The sequence below is a fragment of the Myotis lucifugus genome, unplaced genomic scaffold, assembly GCF_000147115.1.
Source record: "Myotis lucifugus unplaced genomic scaffold, Myoluc2.0 scaffold_539, whole genome shotgun sequence".
Classification (NCBI taxonomy): Eukaryota; Metazoa; Chordata; class Mammalia; order Chiroptera; family Vespertilionidae; genus Myotis; species Myotis lucifugus.
In genome coordinates this window covers 55,305-64,733 of record NW_005871587.1, presented here as the reverse complement: position 1 = coordinate 64,733, position 9,429 = coordinate 55,305, and the positions used below count along the sequence as shown (strand labels likewise).

The 9,429-nt window shown below is 58.8% G+C and overlaps 1 protein-coding gene across 1 annotated transcript in view; it reads left to right on the top strand.

Moving 5' to 3' along the window:
* PDE4A (phosphodiesterase 4A) overlaps positions 1-9,429 on the top strand; it is a 34,509-nt gene that overhangs the window by 21,132 nt on the left and 3,948 nt on the right. The window contains 12 exon segments of the mRNA XM_023745356.1: positions 8-184; positions 369-481; positions 3,881-3,974; positions 5,620-5,837; positions 7,475-7,573; positions 7,686-7,850; positions 8,031-8,130; positions 8,230-8,384; positions 8,601-8,723; positions 9,243-9,309; positions 9,312-9,351; positions 9,353-9,393. Of these exon segments, the coding sequence (XP_023601124.1) occupies positions 8-184; positions 369-481; positions 3,881-3,974; positions 5,620-5,837; positions 7,475-7,573; positions 7,686-7,850; positions 8,031-8,130; positions 8,230-8,384; positions 8,601-8,723; positions 9,243-9,309; positions 9,312-9,351; positions 9,353-9,393 (1,392 nt within the window).

The following is a 9,429-nucleotide window of genomic DNA, read 5'->3' as shown; positions in this document are numbered from 1 at the left end:
GCTGCAGAGTACATTGGCAGCGTGCCTGGGACACACTGGGCGCTCAGCAAAAAGGAGTATGGGCACCACTCACGGAGAGGGGGGCAGGGATCTGGAGGGGCCCAGGCTGGCACTGGAGCCCCATTTCTTTGCAGGCGATCCCCACTGAGTGGCCCAACCCCAGTCTGCAAGGCTACACTGTCAGGTAAGCCCAGGGGTAGTGGAAAAGGGCCCCTCTTACTGCCCCAGTGGGGGTCCCTCGCCCAGGGTAGTTGATTCATCCCCTTTCCCAACACCCCACTCACCTGGCAGACCCCATCGCCACGGGCCGGGCCTCTGAGGGCCTGCCTGTGGATCCTCCCGTCACCACCCTGCTGCCCCTTCTCCAGAGGAGACATGTCAGCAGTTGGCCCGCGAGACGTTGGAGGAGCTGGACTGGTGTCTGGAGCAGCTAGAGACCATGCAGACCTACCGCTCAGTCAGCGAGATGGCCTCGCACAAGGTGTGTGGACCTCGGCTGGCCGGCAGGGCGGGGCCAGTCCCTGGGTGGGGCTATTCCTAGGCAGAGCCTGTGGGGCGGGGCCTGGAGCGGGGCTAGCAACAGGGCGGTCCCAGTGGGCAGGGCCAATCTGTGGCTAGGGCTATAGGGTGGGGGCACAGCTTCTATAGATCTTTACTTCTCCCAGGACCTAGGGAGCCTGGTGTGTGTGTGTGTGTGTGTGTGTGTGTGTGTGTGTGTGTGTGTGTGTCTGTCCGTCCGTCCATCCGTCCTGGTGTGTGTGTGTGTGTGTGTGTGTGTGTGTACATCTGTCCATAGACAAGTCTGTGTGGCTGTCCATTTGTTGGCTACACATTAGCAGTGTGGGGTGGGGGGGTGGTCCAAGAGACGGCCCGGAGTGGAGAACAGGTGTGTATCTATGGGTGGTGTGGGTGTGCATAGGCGATTATGCAGGGTTGTGTGTGGGTCTGTGCCGGGGGCATGTGTATGTCTACAGGTGTGAGTTGGTCCACATTTGTGGTGTGTGTCTCCATGTGTTTGTGACTCCGTGTTTGCTTGCACACATATGCGTGTGCTTGCAGGGCTGCAGGGGAGGGTGCAAGGCCTCCATGGACAGCTGTGCAGACCGTGCCCTGCACAACTCCAGGGTCACCGTTCAGAAAGTAGGCCGAGTGCCTGGTGTTTCCTGGAGTGTGCGGCTCAGTGGCAGCCCCTGTGGGAGGAAGCAGCTCAGGAAACGAGTGTGCAGGTGGGGGTGTCTGTTGGGGGCAGTGCATATGCCTCTGGGTGGAGCTCTGTCTGGGAACATAGAAGTCTGAGGGTGGTTGTGTCCCTGAGGGTGCATTGAGCATCTGAGCATGTGACTGTATCTCTGAATGTGAATCTGCGAGTGTGTGTGTGTGTGTGTGTGTGTGCGCGCGCGCGCGCGTGCGCTCCCTTATGGATTTGTCAGGGTGTTTGTGTCTAAGGGCACGTGGGTATTTGTGTTTGTCTGAAAGTGTCTGTGGGTGTGTTGAGTGTGTGTTTATAAGTGTGCCCGTATCTGAGTGTGTGTCCCTTGGCGTGTGTCTCCATGTCTGGGTGTGGGTCTGTGTTCTTGGAAGGGGCGTGTCTGAAGGCATTTGTATCTCTGTTACTCAGCTATCTACCTACAGAGGTGTTACCCGTCAGAGTTGTGACTGTGTGTGTGCGTGTGTGTGTGCGTGTGGTTGGGGTAGCACTGAAAGCATCTGGGTATCTGTGAGCGTTCAGTGTGCCCGTGTCTGGCTGTGGTAGCGTGGAAGGTGTGTCCGTGAGTGTGGGGAGCGTCTGGGTGTGTGTCTTTGTCTCTGGGTGTGTCCCTGGAGGAGGCATGTCCTCGAGGGGGTGTGTGCTGCCCTGCCTATCCCGGCAGCCCCACTTGGGCCTGGCCGAGGTCTGTGGGCTCCGATGCCCCTTTAACGCCCCCCCACCCCCAGCACCAGCTGACATCACATGCAGCCTGCCAGTGCTGCAGTGAGCACGCACACACAGGCGCACAAACGGAGCCCAGAGCCTCTGAAGCCGCCTCCTGGGACCCTCGCCCTGCCCCTCCATGGGCAGGGGTCCCTGGCCACCTCCGACCACTGCTGTGGGGGGGCCCGCAGAGGCCAGGAGCCGGCAGACCATGTAACCAGGGCTGCCACCGGGAGCGCGGAGGGGAAGGGAGCCCCCAGCCCTGCTGGGCCGGCCCAGGCCCCTCCGCGGCTCCCCCTTCCACTGCCCACCTGCCCAGCACCCCACCCCCACCCCACACTGTGGCTGTGAACCCCAGGACGCCCCAAGCTCTGCCTCTGTGTGCGGCAGCCCTGAGCGGGGCTAGACTCCAAGATGCCCTTGGTGGATTTCTTCTGCGAGACCTGCTCCAAGCCATGGCTGGTGGGCTGGTGGGACCAGGTAGGGGACCTCGGGGTGGTGGATGGGCAGGAGGCCCTCTGACCTCTGACCCATCAACCTCTGGTCTGAACTTGTGTGTTCAGCTGTGCACGTGTGTGGCCTGGAAATGAATGCTTATGACTGTGTCTCTGTGTGTGGCCCAGGGCTGGGTGTAGACGGTGGGTGGCTGGGGGTGTGGATCTCTCTGGGTGTGACTGTCGGTACACACATGTGTGTCTGCAGTGGTGTGGGGCCACCTAACTATATGCTTGTTTGCCTGGGGCATGGTGTGGCCCTGTCTGAGATCATAGGGCTCCGATTGTATTGTGTGTTGGACATGTTTGTGAGTCCAGAACTACATGATTTTTCTGGGGCATGTGACCTCGAGTGTCAGTGACCAACTTATTGTCCATGCCCCTTGATTTACATGTCTGTGGCTGTGTGAACTGTGTAACAGAAATCTGTGTGCGGTTTGTGATTTTGTGGGTCCATCTTGCGTGTGCGTGTGCGGGTGCGTGTGCGTGTGCGTGTGTCTCTCTCTTTATGTGCCCAGGGTCTCCGGGCAGCACTGGGCGGAGGAAGTGCCCGTCCAGGGTGGGCACTTAGGCCTACCCTCCTGCCCAGTGTCCCTCCTGCATCTCTGGACATTGTCTGCTTCTGATTTTGGGGTGCTTTGGCAGCTGGGGGGCGGGGAGCTGGTGCCCTTTCTCCTCCTTGCACAATGTCACCGCAGATGCTGCGTGAAGTAGCATGGGGGCACCAGGAGAGGCCCCCAAGCCCAGTGCTGGGTGTATTACATTCATCTGTGCATCTGTCTGCCTCCTGGGGCCAGGGAAGAGGGGGCGATGATGGGGAAACCCCTCTGCCGGGTGACCGAATAGGGCTTCCTAAGCTCACCATTCTCCCCTGCTCCAGACAAACCTCTCTTCGCCCAGAACTTGGGAACTGTGCCCCCTCCTTCCCACCTGGGCTGAGTGCTGGAGGCCAGGACTCCCAGGGAGTGGGGTCCCCGTCTGGGGACACAGGGGCCAGGAGTAGCTCTGGGAAGGCAAGGGTTAAGGGGCCTGCAGCCTACCCCGCCTTTCCCCCAAGCCCAGAAGCTGGTTGGAAGGGGAGTTGCTAAGGAGACTCCCATCTCCATGGCAATGGGATTCTCCTGATACCTCATTGGCTCCCTGTGAGGAGCCCCTCCCTTCCACAGGTGCCCCTCTGGCTCCTCCTTGGGGGGAGAGGGAGAGAGTATGGACTGGGGAGCCCCAGTTCCTCAGGCAAGGAGAGAGATGCCCAGTCTCCCCAGGCCTGGGGACTCCCCAAGCCTGGGGACTCCCATCAGGAGCTGGAGGAGAGGAAGGGCTGACCCCTCCCCTCTGGCAGCTTGCTGGGGGCTCTGTTGGCTGAACAGAGAAGTAGGAGGGACTCATGGAGTCTTCAGAAGTTTCTTGGGCGAGGCTGACTTCCCCCCTTTTCCTCGACTCCATCCTTCCTTCCTTCTTGCCTCCTTCACCTTAGTTCAAGAGGATGCTAAACCGGGAGCTCACACACCTGTCAGAGATGAGCAGGTCAGGAAACCAGGTCTCTGAGTACATCTCCTCCACGTTCCTGGGTGAGTGAGGGCAGCCCGCGCAGGGGTGACACCTGGGCTGGAGGGCCCCCCCAGACCTCGGGTCCTGTTGCCCACCTTTGCCCAAGGTGGACTCTGACTCAACTCTCCAAAGGTCAGAGGCACCATGGTCAAGACTTCCCATCCTCATGATGCCCCCAAATCCAGTGGGACCCTAACTTCTGTAGAACACCACATTTCAACGTCTCTCCCAACGGAAAAGCTCTCCCAAACTCGGGGGAACCCCCATGGAACTCTGAAACTCATGACCCCAAGAAACCCCCAAACTCAAATAGGATTCCTAAACTTGATAATGCCTCCAGGCTGAGCCCCGGCCGGGTGGCTCAGTGGGCTGGAGTGTTGTCCTGATGCGCCACCGGGTTTGTGGGCTCGATCCCTACTTGGGCACCTGCTGGAGCCAACTAATGGCATGTACCTGGGTTGCGGGCCAAGTCTGTGTTCCTCTCGCTCTCTCTTTCTCTCTCAGTCTTCATCTCTCTCTTCAACCAATACTTGTTTAAAAAAAAGATAAGAAAATGCCTCCAGGCTGAAAAAAAAAAAAAAAAAAAAATCTGCAAACTTGGAGTCCAAAAAAAAAAGAAGAGCCCCCCAATTCAAGAGAGATGTCTAAACTCAGTAGGGCTCTCAAATGTAAGGAAACTTCTGCCCTGAAGAATCCACAAACAACCTCCAAACTTTAAATAAAAAACCTTCAAGCTGAAAAGTCTCCCACATTCAATAGTATCCCCAAACTTTAGATAATCAAACTCAACAGACTTCTAAAGCTTAAGAACCGGAAGAGATTTCCCCAAACTGAGGAGCATTTCCTCTCAGTGGCACCCTAATGCAGAGTACCCCACCTTTATCGGAACCCTCAAGCTCCTGGGTATCTCCAGTTCACCCCACCCTCTGAACTCAAGAGCCCAAGCTGAGAATATTCCTCACAAACACGGGATTTCACCCTCACAATTTATCACCAGAGGTTCCCAAAGTCAGGAGGTGTATACCCCACCCCAAGTTTAAGAGAAGGTTCTGATTTTCAAATGCTCCCACCAGTGGGGATGTGGCTGCGCCAAGTTCTGAGATCCAGCCAATGGGAGCATGGCAGGCAAATGACCCCCGTAGGGCCCTGTCATTGACTGGGGGGGTTGGGGGGGGCAGGTCACAATGGGTGGCCCTGACTGGGCTCTGGAGGCCCTTGAAAGCTCAGGAAAAAGGCTCCAGGGCCTACCTGCCAGGCAGACTGGTGTTACCCAGTAGGGCTGGGGGTCCATGGAGCCAAAGACCACCCTTCTCTCCCTCCTCCCAGCACTGGCCATCCCCACCAGTACTCTCCGTCACCAGGGACTTGTCTTCCCAGCCACCTCCAATCAGGGCAGGCAGCCTCTCTGACATCCCCACCCCACTTCCTGACTTCCATGCCACCCCAGCTCCTGGCAGGCCCCAAAGTCCCCACCCCAGCCCACCAACTTCCCAGAAAGATTCCTCCTCCCCTCTGGTTTCCAGCTATGAGTAACCAACAGCATGACACCCAGAAGGGGTCTTCCGTCCTGGGCAAAACTTCCCAAAGCTAATGGGATGGGGGCTGAGGGCCAGATGAGGGGATCTCTGAGGGGGACCCATGCTCGCTCTCCTCCATCTTCTACAGACAAGCAGAATGAAGTGGAGATCCCATCGCCCATGATGAGGGATGGAGAAAGGGCACCTCGGCCGAGACCCTCCCAGCAGCCCCCACCCCCGGAGCCACAGTTCCAGCCTATGTCTCAGATCACGGGGGTGAAGAAGATGACGCACAGCAGCAGCCTGACGGACGCCAGCATACCCCGCTTTGGGGTGAAGACAGACCAAGAGGAGCTCCTGGCCCAAGTGGGTGGGGGCCCAGCAGGGGCTGGGCTGGAGAGGGGCAGGGTTTCCTGGGGAAGGACTGGGTGTTGGGTGAGCCTGAGATGCGGATTGGGGTGGACGGGTCCTCAGAGCATTCCTATGAAACCTTTCGTAAACCCACACGGTGTAAAATGAAGCCGTTAGCGTTAATTCATGTGTCTTTATTTGGTTTACTAGAGGCCCAGTGCACGAATTCATGCAAGGGTTAGGTCCGCCCCGATCGGGGGTGGGACCAGCCAGGGGGAGGGGCCTCGGGCGATTGGCTGGCCTGCCCTGGTCGAGGGGACAATTTGCATATTAGCCTTTGATTATATAGGATGATCAAAACACTTAATTACATCCAGTTTTACATGACGTGTAACACCCTTACAAGCTCTCTTAGGCTTTTCTGACACTTAGGACACATCTCGCTAATGGTTGCACAGAATGAACTGAGGTAAAGCACAGGTGCTCACAGACACAGTTCACAGCTCTGGTGCCTGGATGCCCAGGTGCCCCGTGCGGTCCTGGGAAGGAGTTTGGCAGGGCCGCTCGCTGCTCAGGGTGCTGCCGCCTGTGTAACCGCTGCTGCAAAACAAACGCTAAGCACTGATTTCCGTTTTGGCTTTTTTTGTAAAGGCAAAAATCCTCTTTGGATTTCTTTCGGTGAGCAGAAACAGGTCCTAATGTAGGTTTGTCTAAAAGCCAGGGGCATAACATGAATTTCTGAGACTCTTGGGAGCAGGAGCAAACGGAGCTAAGCAAGGAGGTGGTCTCCGTTGGAGCCTGGCCTCAGCTGGGTCTCACGGGGAGCTGTGAGCAGCACCGCAGAGGGGAGCCCACCTTGAGGGGAGCGCGCCTGCCTCTGTAGCCCTGTGTCATCACTGGCTGGGGCTGCCCCGGGGGGATGCATCATCCCCTCCATGTAGCTCCTGTGGGGGCAAAAGCAGTTTTCTGGAGAATGGGGCAGCCGTGAGCCTTAGAAGCAACAGTCCCAGCAGCGAGGAGGTGGGCCAGTGGCCGGTGAAGGGGATTTGGGCAGAACCCCAACAGTGTGCACTGCAGGCCAGACCTGGGTTTGGCGTCTGACTCTTCCGAGAGACCTTGAGCCGCGGGGCCCTCGCATTGATTTGTACAGTAGACGTGGTGGTCTCTCCGCCGACACGCCGCCGACATTTATTGTACCCCTCTGTGAGCTGACCCTGCCCTGTGCTGCCTTGGGTCGCCCCCCACCCCCCCCACCCACCCCCCGTGTTTAGAGCATGCGCTGTGCTGGGCCCCCTGCTGGGCCCCCACCCTCTTAAGCTGGCACCGTTCTGGATCCTGGGAAGACGTGGGAAATTAGCCCATGTTTCCTTCCTCCTGGCCCCCATGAGCAGTTTAGCTCGAGGCTACAGGGTCTTGGGTAAGTCACATCCCTTCTCTGCCCCTGTCAAATGAGACCAAGTGCCTAGTGCAGTGCCTGGCAGATAAGTGCTCCATAAACAGCCGCTGTGGTTGCTTTCTGTTTCTCCGCCCAGTGGGCCCTGGGCTGTAAATGCGATACTACTGAGCATGCCACCCACGGGTCAGCAATGGAGGCGCTACCTTCAGACCTAAGCCCTCACAGGCTCCTGATGCCTGGCCTCCATCTCCTCCAGGAGCTGGAGGACCTGAACAAGTGGGGCCTGAACATCTTCCACGTGTCAGATTATGCCAGGGGCCGCTCCCTCAGCTGCATCATGTACACCATATTCCAGGTAGGGGGGCGGGGGGCTGAGTGGGGCCGGGCGAGGGGCAGTGAGAGGGAGGGGCTCAGGGCGGGGAGCTAAGGGCTAGTGGGGGTCGCCGCCTCTCCATACCTGTCCTCAGGAACGGGACCTCCTGAAGAAGTTCCACATCCCGGTGGACACGATGGTGACATATATGCTGACTCTGGAGGACCACTACCACCAGGACGTGGCCTACCACAACAGCCTGCACGCCGCCGATGTGCTCCAGTCCACCCACGTGCTGCTGGCCACACCTGCGCTGGACGTGAGCTCCGCCCGCCTCACCCTGCCTCCCTCACCCCCCTCTGACTGCCCGTCTCTGACTCTGGGCCTCTGACCTCCGTCTCTCTCTGACCCCGTTCCTCTCTCTGATCCTTCTCTGTTTCTCTCTGAGCTCCCGTCTTTCTAACCCTGTGTCTCGCTGACTCCCTCTCTCTGCCTCCAGGCTGTATTCACAGACCTGGAGATCCTGGCAGCCCTCTTCGCGGCTGCCATACACGACGTGGACCACCCTGGGGTCTCCAACCAGTTCCTCATCAACACCAGTGAGCGCCCCTCCATGGGGGGGGGGGCTGTTGGAGTGGAGGTGGGCGGGCCCACCTGTGGGCGCTCTCTCCCCCTGACCCCCCGCCCCGCCTGGGCAGATTCGGAGCTGGCGCTCATGTACAATGACGAGTCGGTGCTGGAGAACCACCACCTGGCCGTGGGTTTCAAGCTGCTGCAGCAGGACAACTGTGACATCTTCCAGAACCTCAGCAAACGCCAGCGGCAGAGCCTGCGCAAGATGGTCATCGACATGGTGGGCGGGGCGGGGGCAGACCAGGAAAGGTCGGCTTGGAGGGGTGGCACCGTGGGAAGGTCTGAGTTTGAGACCGAAAGGCCCCTGGGCGGGGGGAGTCTTTTGGCGGGACCTGTGGGGACAGGTCGTGCCCAGGGAAAACTTGAGAAGCTCCGGCCCGCACAGCGGCCTGGTGGGGAGATCCAGTGGCCCCTGTGACGGCCCCCTTGTCCGCAGGTGCTGGCCACCGACATGTCCAAGCACATGACCCTCCTAGCCGACCTGAAGACCATGGTAGAAACCAAGAAAGTGACCAGCTCAGGGGTCCTTCTGCTGGACAACTACTCCGACCGCATCCAGGTGCCCCCTTCACACATCATATAAGAAGACTGGTCCCGTCCCCGCCCCTCCACCCTTCAGATCTGGGTTGCTCTCCAGCTCTCTTCTTGCCCATCTTCCTGTCTGTTTTTCTCTCTCCCTTCCCATCTTCCCCTTCCAATCCCCACCTCCCTTCCCATCTCCCCCCACTTCCTACCATCTCCCCCAATTCTTCCTTCCCTTCATCAACCCCTCCCTTCCCCTCTTCCCCACCATCTTCTCCTCTCCCCCACCTTCCCCTCCCCTCTCCCCCATTTCCCTTACCTCTCTCCATCTCCCCCACACCTCCCTCCCTCCATTATCCTCCTTCCCTCTGCCCTTTCCTCCATTAACCCCTTCTTATCTCCTCCCTCCTTCCCCCACTCATCTTCCTCTTTATTGCTCTGTCTCTCGGCATCTTCCCCTTACCCACTCTCCGCCCAAGGGGGGAAGGTAAGGAAGCCTGACGCCTCCCCCTGGGACAGGAGGAGCATGGCCTCTGAAGGGCCCGTGCCCGTGCAGGTCCTGAGGAACATGGTGCACTGTGCGGACCTCAGCAACCCCACCAAGCCGCTGGACCTGTACCGCCAGTGACAGACCGCATCATGGCCGAGTTCTTCCAGCAGGGCGACGCGAGCGGACGCGGGGATGGAGATCAGCCCCATGTGCGACAGCACACAGCTCGTGGAGAGTCTCAGGTACAGTGCAG